This window comes from Capsella rubella, unplaced genomic scaffold (genome assembly GCF_000375325.1).
Source record: "Capsella rubella cultivar Monte Gargano unplaced genomic scaffold, Caprub1_0 scaffold_4, whole genome shotgun sequence".
NCBI classification, from domain to species: Eukaryota; Viridiplantae; Streptophyta; class Magnoliopsida; order Brassicales; family Brassicaceae; genus Capsella; species Capsella rubella.
Genome location: NW_006238920.1, coordinates 11,291,331 through 11,317,889, shown reverse-complemented (window position 1 = coordinate 11,317,889; position 26,559 = coordinate 11,291,331). Strand labels below are relative to the sequence as shown.

The window sequence follows — 26,559 nt, the reverse complement described above, 5'->3', positions numbered from 1 at the left end:
TTTTTTGCTTTATAAGCTCAAAATATAAATGATAAATATTATGTAATACTGGTCTTAAAATATACTAATATATACACCATTTAGAGAAAGAAAGTTAAAGGAAACCAACAAGATTTTCGTCTCTAGAAGAAAGGAATGTGGTGACATTATAGGGGGAGAAACTAGATACTTTTTGGTGTTGTAATTTGTAAATGAAACTGTAAAAATAACATTAATCTCGCAAACATTTTATAAGTTACCATTACATTACTACAGTTTATCCTCCGAACATATTATATCAGGTGATACATATCTCAAACCTCCATTTTATGAACTGCTTTCTCCGAGGCAGCAAGTTTGATGACATTGAGCGATTCTACCAAGTCATCACATAGTAGATGAGGGTCTGGAATCACCGTTGTATCGATGGCTAGATTGATGATAATCTTGTTCACGTAGCTCACGTAATGGATAATAAGAGCCTTTGTGTTCAGTTCAACAACAAACATATACAACTGTTAGTTAATTTCATCAGAGTTTCCTGTGATTTCTAAAAAGGTTAACTGAGCATAGTTAGCTACACTTACCTGTGATCCACCCAATGCGCTTGCTGTAACATACGACATTGGATGGCCAAAAAAGCTTGTTTCTTCGTCTGGACCCATGACATTTGAAAATGCCAATGTTGTATGATCAAATATTCTCCTAACAAGAGTTTCTACTACCTGTTACTACCAATATATCGGCTGTCATATACATAGATACAATTTTTTTGGATAATTAGTTTTAACACTACATTTAATAATATTACCTTTTCCCCCAATATTTTCATGGCTAGTTTGATGACTTGGTAGCAAATAAGTGATTCCACGGAGAGTTTTTTTCTATCCATAGTAGATTTGGCTCGTCGGACGTATTCTAACGGATCGTCTTCAGATCGTATCCATATAGGAAATATAACAAGACCTACGAAGTTTCCCCATCTACTTTTTGAACCTTTTGCCATCATATTTGCGAGATCCTACATACATTTTCATTTTTTTGTGAACACCTTTGCTGTTTGTTATCATTAGATATAATTGAAGATGATCATGCTTATTACAGTGGATTTACCTCAATCTTTGCACTTTCTCTTAGATTTACAATTACTGTACCGCGAAGACGGATTTTGTCTAATAGTTTTTTCTTCTCGACCACCTTATCTTCATCTACTTATATAAATATCATATATTGAAATTAATGTTAGTGATATGTTACAATATATGTATGCAACAGTTCCTAATGGTATAACAAGTACATATATTTGACTTTAGTAGTTTCTTTATAAAACAAAAGACGTACCAATATTGTATTTAGCAACATTAAGGTCAGTAACTGATATATATTAACTGGTAGAATGGGAAATAATTTAAAATTACCATATTTTCTGCACAAATATTTTGAGAGACCTGCTTGTGTTATTCCAAGAAGAACATCATTGATTTTCTACAAGAAAAACACACATAAATTATTCATTTGTTAATATTCGAAAACAAAACAAATTATCAATATAAGATAAAGAAAACAACTAAGATAAAGAAAATGACTATATAAAAATTAAATATGCTAACCAATCCCATTGTGTTCTTCACCAACTTGACATCGTCAAGGCTTATAATCCTCTGGATAATCTTTCTAGGTGGAATGTTACGTTTCCCTTTACCCATGAGAGGGGTTTTAGTATCCCGCATAAAACATAGTGTAAGAATATACTTGAACAACTCAATGAAAGTTGTGAACATGACTCTTATCATAAACCAAAATCTCCGAACCAACCACCAATTATCCTTATTAATATTGGTATCAACACGTTTCCTCGTAGCCGCAGTTGTAGGAAGAGCTTCAGGGTTTGATGTTTTCCGCGAAATAGCTAACAGAAGAGACATAAGAGACATCCCATCGCCGAGTGAATGATGTAGCTTTCCTATACACAAAGATTCTGCATTTGATGTCTTTATATTCAGTATATGAAACTCCCATAAAGGTTTGGACATGTCCATTGGAGTATTAGCTAGGTTCGAAGTATAGTCTTCGACAAATTGATCAGGATTTTCAATGTTTGAATAGTCTATATCTGGAACAATAACATGATCTTCTACTCGAAAAGTAGTAGGCACCCAAATTGGTTTTCCATTTTTCTTCATCTCCTGAAACATTAATTTATCACCAAAACATTATTATATTTTATTTATCTATATGTACGTCTATACTATATTTATACTTATTGTTAACAAGAAAAACTAAATTTCTAAAAAAACAATCACTATCCAAAGTACTAATTAAATTTCCCTTGTAAGTTTTTTACGTGTAAAACAATTAAGGAAAGTAAAAAATAGATATGTTTACCAATTTGCAGGAGAAGCGAGGGAACTTGATCCAAGTGTTCTTGATACCTTCAATAATGGAAGATGGATTGCATCTAGTTTGAAACCCTAGAGTGAAGATAATGATGCAGTAAAGAGTCGGAGATAGGAACAACTGTGAAATCGGGCTAAGCGGCTCCACAGTTGCTGCTGTCGTCTCTTGTTGCTCTTCTCCTCTCGTCTTCGTATCTTTTTCCATTTCCATAGACATTTTTATTATCCTACAAAACTTGCCTTTAGCCACACTTTACTCTTATACTACTGTGTTATTGTGTTCCCTATTACCAATTTGCTTCAATGCGTCGGCAGTACACTATTCTTATTTTTGTGACTTTGATTACGTCTTTTTTTGTCTTTAAAAAAAAAAAAGACAACATCTTTCATATAATTTCGCATTTACTTCATTAATTGTGGAATGAGGAAATCTAACGCGTTAGCTAGCCTTTTGACTCTTGGTTTTATAGAGTTATTTATTTTTAATTTGTTTCGTTTATTTATCTCACGATTAAAGTGATGGTTTCATTGTCCCTATCACTCGTTAAACTATTGTAATTTGACTTCTTTTTTTTTTTTTTCCATCTAGGTCTATTTTTAAAGTTGATGAGAGTTACATAAATATCTTCCTTACATTACATATGCATGATGGGATGAGAGTTCAGTTTTGGTTTTTCGTAACATATAAAAGAAAATGGCTTCGTAATTTAGGCGTCGAAATCAAAATTGGTGGTTAATGGAGTATTTTTTATATTTATTTGGAGAACTCTTGTGTTTCTGTCCGAGATGTATTTTGATAGGTTGTACTTGATCATTTATAGTATCGAGAACACAGTTCTGAAGTTAGATATAAATCCAGAATGCATTGACATTATGTACTCATATATCAATAGAAAATTTTGTACTTTTCTATTGATACATATATACATAAGTTTTTTTTATGCAATGAAATAAGTAATTTAATGTTATTATATTTGGGATGTTGTTGTATTGCAGCTTATAGTAAAGAAAACAAAATTACATTGACATTCAAACAACAGTATTTTCTTCATACATAAAAAAAAAAACATATATGTATGAAATGGATCCAACAAAACAAAATACTAATTTTTAACACATATGTCTACAACATTCATTAGATGGAGCCTACAACATAATTTTTTTTGTGGTATAAAATTTAAAACATAGATTGATTGCAGAGAGTCTCCTCCTCCAGAGCCCCTTTTGGTTTAACTCAAGCTCAACAACGATACCTGACTCCTCATTTACTCGGTCCATTAATGGGTTAGGTCTCTGTTGGTTTGGTTTCCTCACCTACATCTTCGTTCCACACATTCAATTTTTGGCTTGAATTAGTTTTCATTAAGAGGTGTGGAAGTGCAAGTAAACCTTTTCGTAGAGTAAAAATTTGCTAAAATGGAAATTTCTAAACCTAATTACTTAATTAGTAATATGACATAAATTATTGTATTACTAAGCCAATATAAAATATTAATAAAATATTGATTAATCTAGACTAATTTCTAGTGGATGATAACACCAAACTTCTTTTATAACTAAGTAATCTATTAAATTGCTTTATATTTAAAACGTTTACTGTACGTGAACATATTTATTACATTCTACATAACTATATAAGTGATCCTTGATCGTACACAACTAACAACATTTTCAAGAATGTCTATATATACTCCATCCGTTTTTTTTTATTTGATGTTTTAGCCAATAAAAAATTGTTTCATTCTAAATAATGTTTTCAACTTTTTATGTAAAAATTAAACGTTTTTAATATTCTATGATCATTTATATATTACATCATATTTTCTTTTTAATTAATCATGTTTTGATAAAAAAAAATACAGAAATTATATGTTTCATTAATTTATGTATAAAAACTTTAAATATCAAATAAAAATAAATGGAGGGAGTATATAACATTGTAGATATATGTTTTTCAAGAAACCAACAAGATTTTACGTATGTGTGGAGCGAAATGGAAAATTATAAAATTTATGAAAATTTTTCATTACATTAATACATTTAACAACACTTTATCTTTCGAAAATACAACTTCACTTTTAAACATACCTATACAACTTCATTTTATATTTTTGGTGATACAAATCTCAAACCTCCATTTTATGGATACCTTTCTTCATGGCAGCAAGTTTGATGATATAGAGAGATTCTACCAAATCATCACATAGTAGATGAGGGTCTGGAATAACCGTTGTGTCTACGGCTAGATTGATGACAATCTTGTTTACGTAGCTTACATAATGAATAATAAGAGCCTTGAACAACAAGAAACGTAAACTAATGTTAGTTACTTCCATCAAAGTTTTTATGTGATTCCTAAACAATTTTAATTGATCTACAAGTAACACATGATTAGCGATACTTACTTGTGGTCCACCTAATGCGCTTGCAGCGATATAAGACATGGGATGATCAAAAAAACTTATTTCTTCGTCTGGCCCCAACACATTAGAAAATGTCAATGTTGTATGATTAAATATCCTCTTAATAAGAGATTCTGTTGCCTGTCAATTTAAAACATTTTTCTTTAGTACATTTTTCCGCATAGTACATGAGTAATCATTACACTAGTATAATGTATATAAAATCATGGACCACCATTAATTATTAACAAGATTAGGGATAACTATTTGATAATGATTTCTATACTTTTACCTGTTCTCCAAATATTCTCATGGTAAATTTGATGAGTCCATAGCAAAGAAGTGATTCCATGGAGAGTTTTTTAATATCCATAATAGATTTGGCTCTTCGGACGTATTCCAACGAATCATCTTCGGATCTTATCCACAACGGAAACATAACAAAGCCCACGAAATTTCCCCATCTACACTTTGAATCTTTTTCCATCATATTAGCAAGTTCCTACATTACAATACATATATGGTATTATGAACCTCTTCTATTCAAATTCTAATTTATTACAAGTGACAATTGATACTTGTTGATGTGTGAAAAATTATAAAAGAAAATGATCGGTACATTGGTTTACCTCGATTTTTGTGTCTGGTCTTAAATTTATAAATACTGTACTACGAAGACGGATTTTTTCTAAGATTTGTGTCTTCTCGACCACCATATCTTCATGATTGAAAATTGAATTTATTTTTCGTAACGAAATATTACAATGATAGATTAATTCGGGAAAGATTTTGAAATTACCAGATTTTCTCTTCAAATATCTTGAGAGACCTGCTTGTGTGATTCCAAGAAGAACATCATTTACTTTCTACAAAAGAAACAAAAATTGTAAGTTCTTAATATATAAAACAAAAAAAAATACCTAACATAAGAAAAACATTAATTAGTATATAAATATTAAAGATGCAAACCATTTCCATAGTATTCTTCACCAATTTGACATCATCAAAGCTTATTATCCTATGGATAATCTTTTTAGATCCAACTCTATCTCCAGTTTTACCCATGAGAGGAGTTTTAGTGTCCCGCATAAAACATAGTGTAAGCAAATATTTGAACATTTCAATAACAGTTGTGAAAATGACTCTTAACATGAACCAAAGCCTTCCAACCAACCACCGATGCTTATTGTTGGAACCGACATTTCTTTTTGTAGCTGCGGTAGTAGGAAGAGCCTCAGGATCTGATGTTTTTCGTGAACTAGCTAATAGAAGAGACATAAGAGACATCCCATCGCCAAGTGAATGATGGAATTTGCCTATAGCCAAAGATTCTGCATTTGACGTCTTTATATTAAGTAAATGAAGTTCCCACAAAGGTTTGGACATGTCCATTGGAATATTAGCTATGTTCGAAGTATAGTCCTCTATAAATTGATCAGGATTTTCAATGTTTGAATAATCAAGATCCGGTACAATAACATGATCTTCTACTCGAACACTAACAGGAATCCAAAACGCTTTTCCATTTTTCTTCATCTCCTGAAACGTTAATTCATGATCAAAGAAATATATTTGTAACAGTTAAGGCAAGTAAATAATAAAAATATAAGTATGTGTATACCACTTTGCTAGAGAAGCGAGGGAGCTTGATCCAAGTGTTCTTGACACCTTCAAGAATGGTGGAAGGGTTGCATCGAGTTTGAAACCCTAAAGTGAAGATGATGAAGCAATAGAGACTCGGAGAAACAAACAACCGTGAAACCGGGCTAAGTGGCTCTATTGCCGTTGTCTGATCTTGCTCGTCTCTCGCCATGTCTTTACCTTTTTCCATAGTAGATTCTGATTATATTCTACAACCTTGCCTTACTTAAGCCACACACTTGGTTCTTATATACTACTGTGTATTGTTTTGTATATATCCCCATCTATATATTATGTCTCCCTCTTGATTGTATTAGTTGGCACCTTGGAGTGCGTACACTTTGGTATCGTGACATTGCTCATGTTTTTTTTAGCATATGATTATCACGTCTCGCATTTATTGGACGGTAAACATATATTATCACGTTCACGTCTCGCATTTTTATTTTATTTAAAACCTAAATTCACATTTATTAGACCGAAAAAATTGTTGCATTTACTGAGATTACAACCTACTAACTAGTTCTAAAGCATCGAGTATGTTTTTTCTTTTCTTTTTGTAGAAGAATAATTATCAAAAGCGAAGAAATAATCATCAAGTGTATATGTGAAAACAAAGTTGTACTTTAATTTTGTTTTTATTTCTTCTTCTAATTCTTATGATTGAAACTCTTTGAAGGGTTTGGTGTAATATTCTGGAAATGAGCAAACCGACAGATCTATTTTTAGAAACATAAACTTGTTTTATCTTCTTTGCATGTGTAGCTTTCTCCTTTTTTGATATCTTCTAAATAAATAAATTGGCTTTTGAAAGAAATTTTTCTGTTTTGCAGTTTTATTAGTTTTATTAAACATCGATAAATTATATCAAAACGGTACCATACAATTTTTTGTTAGTTTCGGTTTGATTTGACTGAAGCAGAAATAATTGTACCGATTAATTGAGGGGTCTTAATTGAGCTTGTCTTTTTTGAGGTTCGGTTCGGTTCATAAAAACTTAAAGTCGGTTATTATTCTGTTTACACCAGCAATTTGGATATTTGTTGCGGCCCATCAGGCTTAGGAAACACATTTATAAAGAAAATTACAAGAGATCCAGTAAACACAATCATCGTAATCTAAGATTTATCACTGCTTTGAACAAAAATTGGCAAAGTACATGTATATTACTCCAACTTGTAAACAACAAAAAAAGCTTTTTATACCCAACTTCATACCAACATATACACATTACATGAAAATGAAATACTGAAACAACAACCAAATTACGAAAACAGGGAATCACCAACTTGTAAGACCCCTAAAACCCCAACTTACATTAACATATTTTCTCCTCCTTTGCCTAATTTTTTCTTATTTCTTTACAGAACAAACCCCCTCCACCCCAAAAAAAGATACAAAAATGTTTTGAAAGACATCAAAAATAGCTGATAACATTTTCACATTCGATTACTTTCACCTTGGCTTTGGTTGAGTTGCAAATGATAACAAAGGCTGGATGAGTCTATGATGATGTGACGTGGCCTGTGATCGGTGTAGCATCTCAACCATTGATGGAGTTTGGTAGTACGCTTGGACAAAGCTTGAACCATCTCCTGATTCTCCTCTCGCTGTTGCTCTTTGCCATGAGTGTGAACTCAGTCCAGAAAGTATGTAAGCTCTTCCTGACACCTCGTAGACATGCCTACTCGCCATTCTTTCTTGCATTTCTTTTAGCTCTCTGTCCAGAGAGACACAAAACCCGTCACCCGATTTCGCTGAGTCTGTCTCTGCCAAAGCCAGTCTGAAATTCTGGATGATGGTCACAGCTGCGGCTAAATCTTCTCCCTCTGCTAAAGCTCTCGCCTTTACCATTGCCTCTGCAGCTAGAAACCTGTTTCTTTGCCTGTCCACTTCAATTGACACAACAACTTTTTGAGAAACGGTTTCTGGTCTTTGAATCTTTAGCACATGACTTTGAAGGGTCACAATTTCCTTTGTCAGAAGATCTTTGTAAACACATCTCATTTTTAGAAGCGGCGTCTCCTTCCCATCTTTTTGAGCTGGGATGTTGATAGATATCAAGAAATCCCGCTCTTCATCGGCATAAAGATCACCAATGTTGACACATCCTGACCGACCATCACCAGTAACAAGGCTCGGGTAACTCCCAGCTTTTATTGAGCTGAGATGAACATCTGAGCACATACCATCAATTTCTAACCGTAGCTCCTGCACTGCAACGCTTAAAAGTCCACCAATGCACTGAGCAAGAGCATCTTGGATCACAGATTCGCTCTCAATGAAAGAGAAAGTTCCCCCAGAGGTTTCAGAAACAGAATGCATCAGTGAAGCGTCGTGATCTGATCCAAAACCAAAAGAATGAACCGGGATCTGAAACCGCTTGCTTTCACAACCGTGCATAGACAACGGGAGTAGCAACTTGTAGTTTGGATCAGGTTGGTTCATGGTATAGGTGTCTCGTCCATCAGACAAAAGGATAATGCTAGCAACGGGATTTTTGTCTCTTCGGTCTTCCATCACCTTGACACCTTTCCTAAGACCTTCAGCGATGTTGGTCCCGCCATTTGCAACCAGTGAGTTTACAGCTTGAAGGGCTCGGTGTCTTCCAGCATCAGACATCTTGGTCAAAGGGAAAAGACGACGAGCAGTAGAAGAGAAAGCAATGACCGAGAGCCTATCATTTGAACCAAGGTTCTGAATCACAAAACCCATTGCTCGTTTGAGTAGAGCCAGTTTTGTTCCAGCCATGCTACCACTGATGTCAAGAACCGTGACAAGATCAATTGGAGCTCGAGGATACAAAGATATCTGATTGTTGAGAGAGTTAGCATTTCCAGTAACCATGGCAGCAGCTCTAAGATGCACCAATACAGCAAACTTGTCACAGGATTCAGCTCGTGGTATGGCGGAAACCTCAGGATATATTTTCAAGTCCATCATTCTTACAGGATGATTGCTCTCAAAAGCATCACTATAGCTCTTCCCAGAAAATATAAGCTGCTGTTCTAAACGTTCATCATCATCAAACATAGACGGCTCAGGAGCAAGAACTCGTCCTTGATTCATCACTCCACGAGATCTAGGTAAGCGGTGGACAAGGCTAATAGCTGCATCAGTGGGTCGAGCTAAGAGATAAGGAAGATCAAAACTTGGGTGCTGCATTGGGATCTCCTTCCACTTTGCACGGCACACAGGGCAAACTTGGTTTCCGTGTTTCACATTCGACGCAATGCAGTGAAAATGAAACGAATGGGAGCACTCCGCTGTGAAAATCGCATGTCCTCCTCCTTCTTTCATCTTATTCAAGCATATAGAACATGTCTGCTCACCAAAAAGATTAAGCAGAAAGTGTCAGTCCATGTTCTGGAGGTTTAACAAGTTCATAATCGAAAAGGAAAGAGACAATCAGAATACTCAGTTTCTAAGACAAGTATCAAAGAAACAAACTACAACAGTACTTCTAAGTAGCAAGATAGAGAGAAAGAAACTATCTTTAACTCTATTACAGCTACAAACAGGAGGGTCATTGGAAAGATCATGGATTTTTATAGCATCAAAAATCTATGACCAGAATAAGCAACAGAGAAAAAAGATACCAAATTCAACATTCCATTTTTCATAAAGACACAATACTAATACCAAAAACCAACACCATAACAAGAGTAATTTAAAATTGAGATAAGAAGAAGACAAACTCATATCCAAAAGTCAACTCCATTATTACTAAACCAAAAAAACAAGTAAGTGAAAACAAAGATTGAGAGTGTGGGTCTCGTAAAGATCAAACCTTTGAAGATTTAGAGCTGTTTCTGGACAATTTAAGACCGTGAGAGGAAGGAGTTGGAGTCATGGGCCAGTTAAGAGGAGAGAGCAGAGCAACATCAGATAATCTCTCTGTAGAGTTTAAAGCAGCTGGTGAATCCTCTAGGGTTCTTGGGAGGTACGTGCAGAGATTCAAACCCAAAGCCAGTTTCATTTTCCTCCATTTAGTTCCCATTTCTTCGGATTAAGTAACCTAGAAGCAGTAGAGAGTCCAAAGACGCAAGAAAAATGCTCAGAGCAAAATCAAGAACACACCAAAAACGTAGAGCAATAGATAGAGAGACTTGAAGAGTTGTAGTAAGTGTTTCTCAGTGGAAGTGTTTTAGTGAGAGAGAGAGAGAGAGAGAGAGAGAGAGAGAGAGAGAGAGACTGAGAGTGAAGAAGGAGGAGAAGAAGAAGGAGAAGAGATTGAGGAAGGGGGCTTTGAGATTCGCGACTATTTTGACCTTTGTTTTGGGTCTTGCTAATAATAAATTCAGAAAACAATAAGAAAAAGGAAAAGTGAATCTACAAAGTTAATTAATGCTTCTGCTTTTTGCCATTTTTAAAATCATTTATGTTTTTGTCAAAAACAAAATCATTTTAGTATTTGAAAAGCTCTTTTGTTCTAATTGTCAAATACCACCAAGTGCCAATAGCTCTTTCTAATCCATAAATTTTATATTTAAGATTTTCCAAATTTCTACAAAAATCCATAAATTTATATTAAAAAATTCCATAAATACGATCGTTATTTTTTAACTCTTGATTTAAAATGGGAATTTGGTCAAAAGTACTACTATTTACAAAACCTTTTTGCATATATATTTCATTTTATAAAAACAAAATTACCAACAATTCATTTGCGTAGACATGTAAAAAGAATATAATAAGTTTGGAAGAAAATTTTAAAAAGAAGGTATGATGAGAGGAAATGAAATGAAATGATGAGAGAGTAGTATGATGGAAACAAATTTGATATTTCACTACTCCTTGTGCGATTAATAATGGGGAATAAGGTGAGTTTTGATTTTGTTTGGCACATGACACTGTGATGATGAGGTTTTGCGATCACACGTGCACTACTCTTCTACTCCACCCCTCTTTTCACGTTAAGGTTATACTCTCATGCTTCATCATCACAGCTTCCATATTGAATTTCACTCAATGCTAAACTTGTATTTGTATCTTTTGTTTCATTTAACGTTTCGAAAATTTGTTTAGCTATATTGATAAAATAGAAACCGAGTTACCTTCGTTAGTGTTAAATTGTTAAGCAATTATTTAAGAGTTATGATTATTTTGTCAAAAGAATGTACAGTATGTCTTAACTCCTTAACATATGAAGAGTATATTGTGAAAACAAGATTAAAGAGAGAGTCCAAGTCCTTTTTCTTTATTTACTAGCTTTACAACTTGTATTTCTAAGTAAATACACATGTTAATCCTTTTGATGATATTCAATATATATGTTTATAAAAGTAACAACCACCTATTTTAATGTTTTAAATGATAAAGTTATTTCGTTTTTAGTAGTATAGATATTATTTTTCGATATTAGCTACCAATAAAAATATGTGCAAGTTGCACTTTGGTAGAAACGTGGATAGGGAAAACAAAGTGTCTACTTTATTATTATCTCGAACAAAGTATAGCTAAAATACCAATTAAAGTCAATGTTGTGGTGCGTCCGTTTGTAAAACACTTATTAATCAAAAAAATCATAGACGACAACTATCATGAGGAGCCACATTATCTGACGAGGACACACAATGATTTCTATTGCACATCGCTAATCAGCTTTTTGCTTGGAAGATTATAGATTGCTTCTGTTACTATAAACACCGAACAATCGTGAATCATCTATTTAAGTCAACTTCTCACCTAATCAAAAATCACACTGTACAAAAGGCTACGATGAGGTTTCCATGGCACTAACAAAAACGCTAATTTAACGTCTTTTCATTTTATTTGCGTATAAATGCTTATGCATACAAAGGAAAACGACTTATGACTTATGGACGTATTGTTGGAACGACTTATATTAATCATCACGAGTGTGATCATAATCTTTCAAAAAGTGTGTGTGCAACGAATAATTATGAGTAATTAGTGTTGTCAGCAACGCTATACTTCAATAATTACTATTTTGTCACGTAGATATCTATGCGCCTTCGTCATTGCTACTTTTCCATTACTTTCGAAGTTTTAATAATAATCGGTACGTGTACGTGTAATTGACTGAAATGGTTTATTTAATGTAAAATTAGAATAATTAACCATACGGCTTGATGTAAAATATGATTATCACACACAACCTTAGAGAAGCATCTATCAACATTTGGATATCAGAAGTGACTGATTGATGCTAATTATCTAGATTTACAACATTACACCAGTTTTGCTTACTATCATTAGACATTTAAACCAATTTATCCGACCATTTGTGCTTGTCGAAGATTGTTACATATACAAGTATATATATATGACATCTAAATTTTAAAAACAATACTATTAGAAAAAGATAAAAAAATATTCTCATTGGGGGAATCATCTGCTTTTGTCAAACTCGATTAATGAGACTACTATTTGTTTGCATTAGAGACTTCAAAAACTACTAGTACTAAGTAACATATAAAAACACGAATAGGTCAATTTTGTGTATCCAAGAAGTGTCGTGTGGTGTCTTGAAGAGATTTTCGAAGTGTTTGGTTTTTGTAGAATTGTCGAATAAGGCCACGCAAAGAAACAAAAACACTTTGAAAGAAGAAAGCCGAAGGGCTCGGAGCGGTCAATGTCATTTGGGTCAAACACATGTTTACGTTTTAGCTAAAAATCATCCCAACATTATTCTCGGATGGCTCCACAGATTTTGACGTTAACTTCAACTTTGCATTATTATATAGAAACGTATCCTCAGCTTTCCAACTGCATGTACCAATATTAGATCTTATTGGTCCTTTTACGTTTTTATGTACCTAACCTAACGCTCAATCATGATTCATGAAAGAAAAACCAAACCAATTTTTTCCTAATAAGACTCGTAGCAATATGCATGGCTTAATCGATCTAAGTCTTAAAAGTTTCTCAAGATAGCAAAATCAGCTGTGTAGAACGAAATGGGACACACTAATACGGCTATAGTATACGGTCAGAAACAGTAGGAGTATTTACAAATACGGCTATACTGCTACAACAATGCCGTCACTCAAAGAAAAAAAACAATAAGAATCATGCACAAGAAGAAAGACATGACAGCTGTGTGTATAGGTGTTGTAGCAAATAGCTTGCAGTTACCAACTTGGTGGATACATCGAGATTCAAAATTTGAAGGGCACCAAAAGGAAAAGTAGTAGGTAAAAGAGAAAAAGTATGAGCCAAAAAGCAAGAAAATGAAATTAATACCAATTAGTGAACAATATATATTTTCTGATATAGTAGTAGGAAGAGTGTATTTTTAAACTATATTGTCTGTTCCCACTATCTTTTTTTTTCTTTTTATCATCTTTTGTTCTTGCAAAATACTATTTTTTCTTCTGAAAGCCATGAACATTTAAAAGCTGAACTTTTTTAAAAAGAAGAGCATAAAAAAGAAATTTTATCAAAACTTTTTGCCATGCAATTTTTAACTTACTCCTTTGACGCTACTTCAAGAAGATAAATAAAACACACCATGACATTGACTTGCATATCCTCACACTCATTCTAAATTGTTGGGACGATATGAAATATCGATCTTCATACTAACCAACCTGTATTATTTCTGAATTTGTAATGTATCGGACTTTAAAAACTTCAGAAAATATATCGATCATTTTCTTCTCTTGTTTCGTTATCATAGTAATTATTGGTAAACCACGTATAATGTTAAATAGTAAACAAACCAAAGTGAGAATCATAAAATAGCGAATTTTTTTCTAAGTAAATACTATAGTTCAATTTTCATTAGATGTACATATTCTCTTTGGCCATTGATGATTCACATAAAAATTTGTAGGTTTTCACGAATTAATATATATTTGTTTTGGTTTAGTATCGTCATCAGCTTATATAAAAGAACAGGAAAAGAAAGCTTTATACAAACGTAGAGGCAAAATATTAAAGAAGAGGAGAGAATAGAAAAAGTGATCTCATTGATTGAGGTGGAGGATAGGATTCCCTTTATAGTGTTCTCTTTATGTCTCGCACTATTTCTTGCCTAAGTCAACCGCAAAAGCTGATCTCTTTTTCTTATCTTTTTCATAATTTGTGTTTTAAGCACACCGTATATAAAATCATTCTTTTTAGCAACCTCCTTGCATTACATTACATGTGACACTCATATCAAAAACAACTAGTGTTTCTATATGCATCTTCAATCTGAAAACACAAATGTTTGCATGATAACTTCTACACTAGATATCAGGTTTTGTTTTCTACAGAAATTGAAAGTTCAACTATACTAACTCACTGCAGATAACAAGTTAGCCATCCAAGTTTGGTAATGCGTTGGTGAGTAGTTTAGGTTTGGCGAGTAGACAGTTTATTATCTGTGTAAACTGATACGTAACATACAGAAACAAAATTCTCTGTTCAATCAAGTTTTCTATCCATTCCAATTCTCTGTAATCAGTTTCAAGATTCTTACAATCCTTTTTTTTTTTGTTCGTGTAAGATTCTCTAAAATTCACATGAATCAGTAAAGCATAAAAGGTCTCAGCTTAGGGTTGGCATCAAACAAGATAAGTATGTTCCACGAGGTTTGCTATCCAATCAACGAGGGCTTTGTATAACTGTTTTCCTGCAATTTTATACTCTCTTACTTTACAACAACGTATCATACTCTCCCGCCATCACTTTGCTTGATCAACCTCATTGATCTAGCTACTCTTCCCATACCCAGCTGCATTTCAAGAAGTGGTGACCAGAGAAAACAAAATCTATGAGTCTTATTTCACTTCAATTAAGGTGTATCAATTCTACAATGCTTTCTTACCTTTTATTTGCGCTAAAGATGTCATTATTCTCTTCCAAAAGCTGTTCCCTGGAGATGCCTGTCCTGCAATTCTCTCAGCCGCAGGACTCATGTCATGAACATATTTAACCGATTCAGATAATCGGTTGAGAAGATTCATCAGTGCAATCACTTCGTTCCTTTGCAATTCGAGCTACAAAAAACAAGAAAAATGCATAAGTTCCCAAGGGAGAATTAAAGAAAATTTATGGTGCATCAGTTCCTATAAAATGGACTGTGTCTCCAGGTGTGTTAGAAACGCACATTATGTCGCAAATTGTCTTCACCATTGACAGTGAACAGGATTTTCAATGCAGTGCCGAGACCAAGAATTTGGAGCTTTCCCCATAGACGGCATTTCTCACAGCCTACACAGTCCATTATTGCACTGCAATGCAAGGCCATCAAGGAATAAAAGGTATTTAACTTAGCTAGTCAGTAGAAAACTTATTTTTGCTCAAAAAAGCAGTTAAGGATTCAGAAAGGACCTTATGTTTCTGAACTGTTTTTGTATTTTCTGTTTCAGTTCTGGTCCACGTTGGCCTTTCCAGAGCTTAGCTTCATCAAATGGTACTGGACAAGCTGCTTTGGTTTTGGGGTCACTAACTACTTGCTTCACCAGAGATTTGGTCTTCAAGTCCTCAATGACATTACCAGTCTCATATTCAGCCTCTCCCAAGTAATCTTCTGCCTACAAATCATGAAGGAGAGGAAAGATAATTGTGACTATTCTAGACTACTGGGACCCTTTCCTTGGATTTAGACAAAGAAAAGTGATTAGTAACTGACCTTTGTTACTGCTCTAAGAACAAACAAAAATGTGAAATATAGGTTCTGGACGCGATCTGGGTATCTTAACACACGATCATACAACAAAGTCAGGTTTTGACCCCACTGAAACACACAAAAAAGGGAGTCAATGGATCATTCTAATTAATTCTGCTCAAAAAATATCTATCGCAGAGAAGTAAATTTCATAAGGCAGATATTACCAAGTTTGTAGCTTCATCAAGTAGATAATCTGAAGCGATATGGACTGAAATAGATGAGTGAATACCAGAGACCAATTTGTACAAGATCTTCTCTTCTTGGCACGATTCTTCAGATGTATCTATTGGAGGGGTTAAGACAGCCACATGAATTAGTCAGCCACTTGAAGAATAAGAGCATATAAATTGAGTAAACAAGAACCACTTTGGAATGGTGAAGCTTACGTTTGGGACAGTTCTCAGAGTATATAGCATCCCATATCCTTCTAGCTGATGGGCCAATATAGCCAGTGTACCGTTCAGGATTTAGCCGAAGATTAACATATGTCATTTCATCTGTGTGATAATGTATTCAGTAATCAAAAAACTGCATCTAAGACAATACGATTTAAAACGATACTTGTTACATACTCTCTCATAAGCCAGTTATATATGGAACTTGAGTGACAGACATATATGAACCAAATGCATAGAACATTAAAAATAAGGAACAACAAAAATGAGTTAGATAGTGAAGAAAAGGTACCGTTGTCAGTTTCATCATCACTTGTCCAGGGATTGTCTGTGACAGTCCAACCCCTGAAAGCTCTTGTGTCTACCGTACGGTCAACAGTAGCTTGTGGTTTCCCTTCTTGACAAACGGGATTGTATTGGCTTAATGGCTTCTTAAATATTTCAGGGAACTCGCTTTCAGGACATTCACAAACACTACAGTCTCTTAATCGACACATGCCATCATCAGGCCAAAACGGGCAATCACACCACAGTTTAACCTATCAAATGGATTCAGATCTATCACAACACACACCTCCAAATGATTATTGACTTGAAAATAAAAAAAAAGGAAAAGAAAAAAGAAAGATGAACCAACCTTGAAATATCTGTAAAATGGTGTCTTAACAAGATCTTGAAGCAAAGGATGCAACACTTCCGTGTTCAATCGATTCACAGTCTCGTAATCGCAACAACAGTCTTCAACTATCCCAATGTACTTCTGCTGCTCAGCCTAAAAACAAAATCAAAACAATGAATGAGAAGTCGAGTATACAAATCAAATCAAAGTAATCTCCTCTGAGATTTAATCAAAGCTAATCTTCTTACAAAGAAACACTAACCTAAGCTATTTTACAACCACGAGCTCAAGTGCTATCCTAGTTTCCAATTCAGAAACTTACAGAAAGGAAAAGAGCTACTAGAAATACCTAACCTGACGGCAATTGCAAATTTTTCCGGTAAACTCAGAAATCGACGCATTCTGAGTATTCAAAAACACAGCAGCCACGACGGCTAAAAGAACGGCAGCTATAGCTCCGATCAGCAAAATCCAGCCATTTCCTGATCCTTTCCCCTTCCCCTTCACGCTTCCGACGTCCGTCTCCGCCATTCGCCGCACTATCTCAAAATGGAAAATATCTCCGAGTAAAAAATCTGACACAGACGACGACGACAGAGAAATATCCGGCTCGGAGTTTTGAATTTTCTAATTTTTAGGAGAAATTGTGGGCAATTTTTACAAAACCGCAGCTGTTGAACAGTTGAACAATGTCAAACCAATCTCGATCACACAACTTATTAAATCCAACGGCTGTACATTTTCCTTTTAATTGTTATAAAAAAAAAACACAATTAGTGAGACCCAAAACAAAATTTGTACTGTGAAGCATAAAAGTGTCTTACTACTACTGTCTTACACGAATTGTGGACTAACTAACATAACAAAAAAAAAAAAAAAGGTTCTTGATATTATTCATCCCTGCTTCTGTTTCTTTGCTGTGTCGACGACCTCAGAGGAATCTTTATCGCATGGCCTGTTTGATTTCTTTGAACAAGATCTCAAAGGCTCTGTTGCATCATTGCTTCCGGCATTAACCTTCAGTATCTCGGACATAGATCTCGCCTTTGCTATCGTCTGCTCCTCAGTTCCAGCTGCGGCATCTTTCGCCCTCGTGATGTTACAGGGTGTAGCCTCATCTGTTTCCATGCCTTTTACTTCTTCGGCTTGTGAACTTGTGGTGGCCCGATAACCACAGTATTTTTGTTCGATGGATGTCCATCTGAACATGGAGCTGAGCTTTTTACTTTCCAGCGCCTCTATGAGAATATTCAACTCATCAATAGTGTACCTATAGAGAAAACTCTTTCTGTCACATGGACAGGCACAGAGCTTCCTCATGTGGCTCAGACACGAGTAACGATCAGCAGAGCATGCACATTTCACAGCGGAAAGATATAAATCCCCAAGACATACACAGCATTCCCTTTTGCTCACAGCATCATAACTATTGTCCATTCTTTGCGATTCTAGAGAACTCCCAAGGAATTCACGTCTAGTTTGCTCCTGCTTGATCCGTGACTACAAACAAAAAAGAGAGAGATAATATAAGCAAAAAGGTAGTGCGGAAGCTCCTTCACGCTGCACAAGCTTAGTGCACAATCTGAGGAATACAACAGATACAGAAGAGTGGTGAGCATACCTTGACAATGTTGGAGAATATCCCCTCCGTCCCACATGAATTATTCCACCTCATATAACATGCTCGGTTTTTCGTAGACAAAGCATATTCCTTAAGGCATTTCACAGCTTCCCCTGAACCACTAAATAATAGTTTATCATATGATATTAACGACTTTTTACTCTGCTCTTGATTCAGCTGAACAGCAACATTCCCATGGGGCAACCAATCCACGGGAGCAAAATTTGCTTTCTCCAAACAGTTGAAGCCACAATCAAACGCAGAGTAATACGACCCTGGAAATAAAATAACATACTGGCCAGGGTTCTGGACACAGCGGGTCACTGGTATACCCTCCATGCTCACACGATATGGAGACATTATCATCACCTGCCAAATAAATTGCTTCCCTTGTAAATGAAGTATTTAATCGCTCAGTAAGAGTCAATAGTTATGATAGGCTTTGCTTTCAAGTTAAAACAGATAAATCCAAATACAATGTGATCTCTCTATGGCATGTCACAATCGTTTGTGCTGAACACGAACTAAATCACAAGTGACATCATTGTTCATCACTCTTTTGTATAATTACTTTCTGAGACTAACTTGCATTGATGCTTAATGTGTTCAGATACTTACAGGATCAAGACTCTTCTTTGGCTGTTCTCCTGACATCTCAGGGACTAAGCTCTTCATGGTAGTCTTAAACTTAGATCGATGACATCCCGCTACAGAATACCACACTCTAGGAGCGCCCACATGCAAATAGCAGAGAGAGTAGAGTCTCTCCTTTTCAGTTTTCTGTTCAGCAAAAAGTATTCCAAGAGACAAATATGAGATTATACAAGCATATTTGATTTAAAAACTTACAATGGTACAACATTTATTCTAGTGATAGCTTGCAATTGCTATTTCTGGATTGGCAAGTTATATTATGCTTTCAGAAAATGACAACCATAGCTTGAAATCAACTTTAAAACTTACCCAGAACTGGGAAGACAAGCACATTCCCACACTTAGGCGAGGTACACAAACTGATTTGCAGTCTTCCAATGATAGAAGAGAACCAGGAAGCTTAGGCATATTGTTCAGATTCCAGCCTGATGTTCTATACTTGCAAGATTCAGAAGGTTCAGATAAGGGAAATCCACTGCCAAACGTCATGGTGTCTAGCTCATTGCCATAAAGCACCTAATTTACACGGCAAGTTAGTATTATAGCGTGTGTCATATAGTATAAAAGCAGTAGACTTGATTTAAACATACCCCAATCTCAACAAGTGGACTCTCAAAAAGTTGTCTATACTCTTTTTCAATGTCTGCCACAGTTAGCTCCTCTAGTTTTGATGATGGAGATGGGTTCTTGGAACCCAAAACCTCATCCTTCATGTTAAAATGACTCTTCTTGTATGAATCTGCAAAGTCTTTAAAGCTCTTTAAAGTATGCCTAGGACCGCGTTCTATCCTACAAAACTTGACCTCCTCAGATGCAGCATCATCACTATCCACATCAGGCTCCTTTTTAATCTTTGGGTTCTCGGTATGAATTCCATCAAAGAGCTGAACTTGAGGGACAAATGTAGAATCATCCCATATTTTCATCTCCTTGAGAAGACATGGAGGTTTCCACGAAGGAGGAGGAACAACACAACAGATTCCATAAGGCTCAGCTCTGTCGCGCAAGCTTGCTATGTATGAGAGTGTGTCACTGAATTCCTGATGATTCGGTAACTCCAAGGTCAGAGGATGAGGAATATATGTTTGTTTATCAAAGATGATGTTTCCTGATGATTCCTCTAGAAGCATACATGTTTTTTTACCAAAGATGATGTAAATCTGTATAATAACCTAATTTGTCTTTCCTAAAAGCAAAGTAAAAGAAACACTGACCTCCTCGGTTGGGTTAAACACAGGAGCTTCCTGAAGGACTTCAGTCTCTGAAACTTTGAGTCGTCTTCTTGTCCGAATCTGCGAGAAGCATTTTTCCATACTAAGTAAAGAATGGGGAAGACTTCAACATACCATATTGATACCTACACTTTCATAAGTCTAAAGCTTAGTATAGCTACCTAAAAAAGCACATCAAGCTTCAAAGTGTTCATCCTAAATCACTTAGAGCAGGCCTTAAAACCATAACCAGGTAGCAGGGATATGGAATCCACAACATGAAAATTTCCGCATTAGCTAACATCTTATACATCAATCAAGTCTAATGTCTATTCGTGGCCATGACTTAGCAAACATGCCAGAAAAATCTCCTCTATGAACTCAAAGAAATATATGGAAGAAAGACAGAACATAGGTAGACATAGTTAAGGGACCTCGGATTTTTTTGGCCTTGAAGCCTCTGAGCTGGGAACTGTGTGATCATGCACGATCCACGGTCGGTTTGTAAGAAACATATTGAAACTGTTTGCATCATTTGCGCCGGAAACAGTTGTCTGCTCTAGTCTCGACACTGACCTGGAACTTTCTTCATCTCTGCGTACATTCCTCAGCACAAAGGATGTTTTAGATACAAAACCTGGCGGAGTTGAAATCATATCCATGTTTCCAGATTTTGAAAATGTGGGCACACCTTCAATGCCCATTAAACCTTACACCCAAAAGGTCAAATTCCTGAACCAGAAAAAAATGGAACATCAGAGGAGGTCAAGAAAGATGCAACTTCTTAAGATGGAAAAAAATATACTGTCAAGTATAATAAATCAAGTGACTAAACATTGGAACTACGATTCGTTATTCGACTAAAATCAAGAAAAAGACTGCAATTTAGAAGATTCAGTCACCATCACAAAAACCACAGAACAAGGATTGAAAAGAAAATGCTCTTCTTGATTAGTTCAGGAACTTCACTCATACAAAACTACACCAAATATCATTAAACAGCATACTTATAACACTCATTCCAGCTCAATTACGAAGGAGAGCCTTCATCTTCATACGGGACTAAACATTATGCGAATATCCTACCCTAATTCGTTCTCATCTCCTCAAAATTCGACCATAATCAATTGAAGGAGACTCCTCTCTCAACCACAGGATGTGATCAGAGTCATAGGAAGCCCTATGCTAAGATTGATTCTGCAAATACGCTTCTCGTAAGAGTATCGGAACGTAGGATACATAAACTCAAACTCGAACACAATAAAAAGCATTGAGATTGATATCATTTAGCGATCGAGAGGTCCAATTTTTTCAGAGGAGAAGCGGGTAGAACACATACCCGGACGAAATGAGATCCGAAGACCTGAGTGACGTTTTACCAACCAACCAAGAGCAGAGAGCCTCTGGATTTTCTTATGGTGAAAAAATCAGGATAAATAGAGAGATCAATTGGAGAAACCTAATTCCGATTTTGGTAATTTAAAAAATAATTTCCTATTTTACAGATGGTAATAATTATTAAATTTTTTTTTATTTTTTTATATATATTAAAAAATGGTAAACAATAACGAAATAAATAACATATTAACGAAACAAATACAAATGATATGTAAGAAAAACTATGTTTAATAATGTTTTAGTAGCATTCTTGTTAATACGCTGAAACATGTAACATTGATTTGATAAATTGGATTTATTATTGTTGATAGATTTTAAGATTTGTAATCATTTACAACATAAAGAAAAGAAAATTAGTTGTTTCTTTCAAAACATCCCATAAAATTAGAATGATATTTATCTAAATACCACTTCAATGGAGGAACTACACATTTGTAAATCACTTATACTTTAATTTGGAACTGTTTTACCATGTTCCAAATAACCTCATCTTCGCTAACATCCCAAAAAATGTATTACCATATAATGCATTTCATATGCTGTAAAGTTAACAAAATTTACCAATCTCCTTGCGATAAGTTGCAATCGATCTTGATTCGCAAGTTTGGTCATGGCTGGCTGATCAAAACTCTTTGTACTTATATCACTCAGACACTCGCTGTTTACAGACCAATGGTATGCTCCTATATGAGTTGTTATAAATTTTTGTCTAACGTAAAAATAACAATTAATGGACTATTGGCTACTAAATTTATAAAATCTCATATAAGAGAGCATGTTATTTGCCGAATATAAGAAGATTCTTTATAGGGATTAAGCCATAATACATCGCAAATTGAAACCATTATCTGTGTTCTCGACAACTTCCCCCACAACGCACAAATTGTCATTTAACACACTACACAACTTGCACGGGTTCTAGAAGTCTAATTAAATAGTCTTCAACCTATAAAGCTAGGAAATATATAAGAACACTCTGATTTGTAATCGGTTTATGAAAACTTTGATTTCTCTAGCATTTAGGCATCAACGGATCATACAAAGAACAACTTGAGTTGCTAGAAACAAGGAGGAAGTAAAAAAAGATAATTATTACAAAAGACGTATTATATCATCTAATTATACTATTGGAACCGTTCTGTTATCACTGTTGCTATTCTCATTTTCTTCATTTTCACCGGACATTTCCTCTAGTGACTTCCCTTTAGATTCAGGCACCAAGAAAGTGAAGAGAATACCTAAGAAGTTAACCACACCAAGCACAATAAGCGAGTTCCTGACCCCAATCCCTGGAGGGTATCCTGCGTCTGTCTTGTCCTTGTCAGGGCTCTGAGCCAAGTACAAGAACCCGAATGCGCCAACCATTGCTCCTAATTTGCCTGATGCTGCAGATATACCGTGGCAGGTTGATCTGAACCTTGCTGGGAAGATCTCAGCTGGCACAACGAAGGTTGTAGCATTGGGTCCAAAGTTGGCGAAAAAGAATGTTAACGAGTACATGATAACAAATCCGATACGGTTCTCCTTGTGAGTCCAATGGTTGTAAGGAATAGCCAGAGCAAACATAAAGACCGTCATGAAGAAGAAACCCATCATCTGAATCGCGAATCTTCCAACGACATCGATGAACGCTACTGTGAACCAATAACCAGGTACCGTACTGCACAAGGCGATGAGCGTTTGTGCTCGTGCGATCTTGAAGACCTCCTGAATCGCATTCATGCTTTTCGCAGGAGGAATCCATCCGATAGCGCTGAAAATATCTTTCTGGAAAAGGTTTTGACTGTAGAAAGCGATGTCGAGAAGGAACCATGTCGATGTCGTGCCTAGCAAGTGAAGCCCATGGCGACTCATGAATTCCTTGGATAACAAGGAAAACGCCTTGGACTTCTCCTTTGAGATATGTTCTACCTTCTGCTGTTCTGGCTCTATCTCCATTTGCAGAACCTTAGACATGTCCGAAGCTGCTTGCTTTGCATCCTTAGCAACCAAAGCTGTGTATCTTGCGGTCTCTGGCATCTTCGATCTCGAGTAATACGTCATTGCTGCTGGGATAGCACCAACCATCAGGATTATCCGCCATACCAAATCCGCTTGAGGAATCGTGGATTTCAAGGGATCATCCTCATAGGCAGGAGCTGGGAACTTAGCTTCAAAAGCAGAGGAAATAATAATAGCAAAGATTCCACCAGCCATGATACCGAACCCTTGCATAGCAAAAACCGCAGAGACAAAGGCTCCGCGAGTCTTCTTGTTCGCATACTCAGACATGATCGTTGCAGATAAAGGGTAGTCCCCGCCGATGCCAAATCCAAGCCAAAACCGAAAAAAACAGAGCGTGGCCATTACAGTTTTTGGCTCGTGTCCGAAAGAGAGACCAGAAGCTATTGAACAAAGGACCATGACCATTAACGTCATACCGTAAACTTTCTTCCTCCCGAGCTTGTCACCGAGCCACCCGAAAAAGAGCTGACCAGCGAGGGTTCCGCAGAAGGCAACGCCATTGACAGCGGCTGCGACGTTGGGAGGGAGAGTCCCAGGCTTTTCTGCGCCGTCCACATGGTAGTATATACGACCGAGGAGCTTCGTGACGAGGGAGATGCAGAAGAGATCGTAAGCGTCGGTAAAGAATCCCATTCCAGCGATAATGATCGCCGTGAAATGGTACCATTGCGTCTTGGCCACGTCAAGTGCATTCAGCACTTGTAACTGATCCCTTGCCATTCTTCTCCTCTGCAATTTCATCAAAAAGAAAGAAAAAAAAAGAATAACTCGAACTATCAGTGCCCTTTGTACATATAAGCGGCCAGTTAGGATTTATCAATTAATATGTCGGCGTTAATCACATTTTTTTGGCTTTATAAGATCGACCTATGAATCTTAACTTATATCAGAACGTAATTTGTGGGAATCTCTAACTTAAAATAGAAATCACAGATAATATGTATTTACTTACTGTTTCTATCGATTTAACTTGCCAACATATCTTTGGGAAAAAATAATCATTTGCAGATACGATGATTAAAGTAAGCATAAAATTTCAATTTATTATCGTTCATTTAGTATGGAATATTTGGAAAATAAGAAAGAATTCATTACAAACAATAAAGTAGTTTACCGAACTTGAAATAAGTTAGGCAATCTTAAAAGCAAATAGAATTAGACCCTATCAAGCATTAAAATAACATAAAAGTTCTATTTAACCTTTTTCTCATTTCGTTGATCTCTAAATTACAACCTACACAAAGTACAGTGTTGACCAAACTTGAAGAGAGTTAACTAACAATTTAAAAAGCCAATTCTAGAAAATTAACATGTGTATGGCTTTTTAGATGTGGTATCTTGAAAAGAAAAGTTTTCATGTTCTTGTATAGATGATGATGCGTATGTATTATTTGAAATAAACCAAACTATTTTAATACAAGAAAAGGAAATAATGAAGCGATTAGTAAAAGTCAACTGTAGCTTTCGTCTGGTCCACTCAATATTAATTAATAAAGCTTTGTTAAAACTTAATATGATAAAATAATTTTGTGGAAACTCATAACTCAAATAAATGAGTCCTAAATTTTTGGGTTTTCAACCGACGTTACCAATTATTTAAACGTAAACAAAGAAATGAGAGGTCAATTACAAGAGTTTTTTTTTTTAAACTATTACGCTGTTTTGTCTTTACACTAGTTACAAACAAAAGTCTGACTTGTGACGTCTTAACTAAATCCGAACACACGGAGGAGCTACACAAACTTTAGCGAGAGTGAGACAGCGAGTTGTTTTGTCTTAAACTTCGGACACACCTATTATATGAAGAAACTATTCATATCCCTACTTTATATTGGAAATAAATTAAATAAATATATATACTATTTTGCATGCCCTTTTCAAAGTTTTCATTAGTGAATGATCGACATCGATCAATTCATGCGCTTAACAAAAAACAAAACAAAATGAAGTCTTCTAGCTAGGAAGTGGGAGATGAGATCCAACAAATACGTTTCAAGAAGAAAAAAAACTATTCCTAATTAATAATGATCCAAGGAATGTGGGGTAAAAAGCAAAATTTTCTCGACAAGAAAAGAAGACACATATATAAGACGACGATACAAAACAAGAGATACTGAAGAGGCAGAAGAGGGGCCAAAACATGATATAACGTCCTAACAATAAGAAGCATCAAAATACTTGGAAATGTAAAGAAAAGAACTTACAGAAATATAAACAAACTTCTACTAGGAGGAGTTTGTGTAGGATCCGATCTGATAAAGCTTTTATAAGTATTGTCAGATGAAAAGTCTTTATAGTAGTTTCCTTTATTTGTGGAGAAAATGTAAAGAGAGAGAGAGGAATGAGCGTTGAAGCTGCGTATGAATGAACAATGACAGAGTTGAATCGTCTTGAAACGGCCATTTATAAGCTTACTCTCTATGAGATATTCCTTTTGCTATTTCGGTATATTCCCCCCTCCAACGGTGCCGTTTTGTTGCCTTGTATTCTTAATTTCTTCTTTCTTTCTTTTTTTCTTTTTATCAACTTTTTTACTTCGTTTAGGAAAAAAAAAAAACTATTAGGACACGATGATTCTGTTTTGCTGTTAATATTCTTTTATTATCTACATATT

The 26,559-nt window shown here is 35.4% G+C and overlaps 6 protein-coding genes across 10 annotated transcripts; all 6 read right to left on the bottom strand.

Moving 5' to 3' along the window:
• Positions 1-181: 181 nt before the first annotated feature.
• LOC17888850 (O-acyltransferase WSD1) lies at positions 182-2,174 on the bottom strand. Of its 2 annotated transcripts, none has more exons than XM_023784528.1 (6): positions 1,590-2,174; positions 1,398-1,464; positions 1,093-1,190; positions 791-1,000; positions 567-704; positions 182-461 (listed from the first exon to the last, which is right to left on the bottom strand). In XM_023784528.1, the coding sequence occupies exons 1-6, from the start codon at positions 2,172-2,174 to the stop codon at positions 294-296; spliced, it is 1,266 nt and encodes a 421-aa protein (XP_023640296.1). In that variant the 3' UTR covers positions 182-293. The 2 variants fall into 2 exon arrangements, with proteins under 2 accessions (XP_023640296.1, XP_023640297.1); XM_023784529.1 differs by having other exon boundaries at positions 1,093-1,187.
• A 2,245-nt stretch (positions 2,175-4,419) lies between these two features.
• Positions 4,420-6,650, bottom strand: LOC17888852 (O-acyltransferase WSD1). The gene is made up of 7 exons (XM_006294052.2): positions 6,399-6,650; positions 5,747-6,316; positions 5,577-5,643; positions 5,407-5,495; positions 5,070-5,279; positions 4,781-4,918; positions 4,420-4,669 (listed from the first exon to the last, which is right to left on the bottom strand). Exons 1-7 carry the CDS (start codon positions 6,606-6,608, stop codon positions 4,502-4,504), a joined length of 1,452 nt encoding a protein of 483 aa, XP_006294114.1. The 5' UTR covers positions 6,609-6,650; the 3' UTR covers positions 4,420-4,501.
• A 947-nt stretch (positions 6,651-7,597) lies between these two features.
• LOC111831187 lies at positions 7,598-10,636 on the bottom strand. The gene is made up of 2 exons (XM_023784981.1): positions 10,209-10,636; positions 7,598-9,742 (listed from the first exon to the last, which is right to left on the bottom strand). The coding sequence occupies exons 1-2, from the start codon at positions 10,416-10,418 to the stop codon at positions 7,874-7,876; spliced, it is 2,079 nt and encodes a 692-aa protein (XP_023640749.1). The 5' UTR covers positions 10,419-10,636; the 3' UTR covers positions 7,598-7,873.
• A 4,150-nt stretch (positions 10,637-14,786) lies between these two features.
• LOC17888589 (endoplasmic reticulum oxidoreductin-2) lies at positions 14,787-17,622 on the bottom strand. The gene is made up of 10 exons (XM_006294054.2): positions 17,412-17,622; positions 17,076-17,210; positions 16,731-16,977; positions 16,430-16,540; positions 16,208-16,326; positions 16,005-16,109; positions 15,704-15,906; positions 15,480-15,603; positions 15,198-15,369; positions 14,787-15,104 (listed from the first exon to the last, which is right to left on the bottom strand). The coding sequence occupies exons 1-10, from the start codon at positions 17,586-17,588 to the stop codon at positions 15,082-15,084; spliced, it is 1,416 nt and encodes a 471-aa protein (XP_006294116.2). The 5' UTR covers positions 17,589-17,622; the 3' UTR covers positions 14,787-15,081.
• A 125-nt stretch (positions 17,623-17,747) lies between these two features.
• LOC17889959 (probable inactive lysine-specific demethylase JMJ19) lies at positions 17,748-21,957 on the bottom strand. 3 transcript variants are annotated; one of them, XM_006293702.2, is made up of 8 exons: positions 21,883-21,957; positions 20,978-21,275; positions 20,547-20,624; positions 19,923-20,372; positions 19,642-19,848; positions 19,297-19,458; positions 18,679-19,047; positions 17,748-18,557 (listed from the first exon to the last, which is right to left on the bottom strand). In XM_006293702.2, exons 2-8 carry the CDS (start codon positions 21,245-21,247, stop codon positions 17,952-17,954), a joined length of 2,142 nt encoding a protein of 713 aa, XP_006293764.1. In that variant the 5' UTR covers positions 21,248-21,275; positions 21,883-21,957; the 3' UTR covers positions 17,748-17,951. The 3 variants fall into 3 exon arrangements, with proteins under 3 accessions (XP_006293764.1, XP_006293765.1, XP_023639654.1); XM_006293703.2 differs by lacking the exon at positions 21,883-21,957 and adding an exon at positions 21,630-21,847; XM_023783886.1 differs by lacking the exon at positions 21,883-21,957 and adding an exon at positions 21,551-21,630.
• Positions 21,958-22,918: 961 nt separating this feature from the next.
• LOC17887995 (inorganic phosphate transporter 1-4) lies at positions 22,919-26,298 on the bottom strand. 2 transcript variants are annotated; one of them, XM_006293916.2, is made up of 2 exons: positions 26,150-26,298; positions 22,919-24,674 (listed from the first exon to the last, which is right to left on the bottom strand). In XM_006293916.2, the coding sequence occupies exon 2, from the start codon at positions 24,663-24,665 to the stop codon at positions 23,061-23,063; it is 1,605 nt and encodes a 534-aa protein (XP_006293978.1). In that variant the 5' UTR covers positions 24,666-24,674; positions 26,150-26,298; the 3' UTR covers positions 22,919-23,060. The 2 variants fall into 2 exon arrangements, with proteins under 2 accessions (XP_006293978.1, XP_023640971.1); XM_023785203.1 differs by lacking the exon at positions 26,150-26,298 and adding an exon at positions 24,898-24,984.
• Positions 26,299-26,559: the final 261 nt, after the last annotated feature.

Bases quoted from the DNA above. Each gene is read 5' to 3' on its own strand.
- LOC17888852 (XM_006294052.2), bottom strand. From the start codon at position 6,608: ATGGAAAAAGGTAAAGACATGGCGAGAGACGAGCAAGATCAGACAACG. The intron at 5,280-5,406 runs GTAAACCAATGT...ATTGTAATGTAG, and splicing joins GACCAGACACAAAAATCGAG to GAACTTGCTAATATGATGGA. The intron at 4,670-4,780 runs GTAAGTATCGCT...TTGTTGTTCAAG, and splicing joins GCGCATTAGGTGGACCACAA to GCTCTTATTATTCATTATGT.
- LOC17888589 (XM_006294054.2), bottom strand. From the start codon at position 17,588: ATGGCGGAGACGGACGTCGGAAGCGTGAAGGGGAAGGGGAAAGGATCA. The intron at 16,541-16,730 runs GTACCTTTTCTT...ATTATCACACAG, and splicing joins TGATGATGAAACTGACAACG to ATGAAATGACATATGTTAAT. The intron at 15,604-15,703 runs GTCCTTTCTGAA...CTTGCATTGCAG, and splicing joins AAACAGTTCAGAAACATAAG to TGCAATAATGGACTGTGTAG.
- LOC17889959 (XM_006293702.2), bottom strand. From the start codon at position 21,247: ATGGGCATTGAAGGTGTGCCCACATTTTCAAAATCTGGAAACATGGAT. The intron at 19,048-19,296 runs GTAAGTATCTGA...TTTATTTGGCAG, and splicing joins CAAAGAAGAGTCTTGATCCT to GTGATGATAATGTCTCCATA. The intron at 18,558-18,678 runs GTATGCTCACCA...TTTTGTTTGTAG, and splicing joins TATTCTCCAACATTGTCAAG to TCACGGATCAAGCAGGAGCA.
- LOC17887995 (XM_023785203.1), bottom strand. From the start codon at position 24,975: ATGCTTACTTTAATCATCGTATCTGCAAATGATTATTTTTTCCCAAAG. The intron at 24,675-24,897 runs GTAAGTAAATAC...ATGAAATTGCAG, and splicing joins AAGTTAAATCGATAGAAACA to AGGAGAAGAATGGCAAGGGA.
- LOC111831187 (XM_023784981.1), bottom strand. From the start codon at position 10,418: ATGGGAACTAAATGGAGGAAAATGAAACTGGCTTTGGGTTTGAATCTC. The intron at 9,743-10,208 runs GTTTGATCTTTA...TTTGGTGAGCAG, and splicing joins ACAGCTCTAAATCTTCAAAG to ACATGTTCTATATGCTTGAA.
- LOC17888850 (XM_023784528.1), bottom strand. From the start codon at position 2,174: ATGTTTCAGGAGATGAAGAAAAATGGAAAACCAATTTGGGTGCCTACT. The intron at 1,001-1,092 runs GTAAATCCACTG...AAATGTATGTAG, and splicing joins GAGAAAGTGCAAAGATTGAG to GATCTCGCAAATATGATGGC. The intron at 705-790 runs GTAATATTATTA...TGGTAGTAACAG, and splicing joins TGAAAATATTGGGGGAAAAG to GTAGTAGAAACTCTTGTTAG.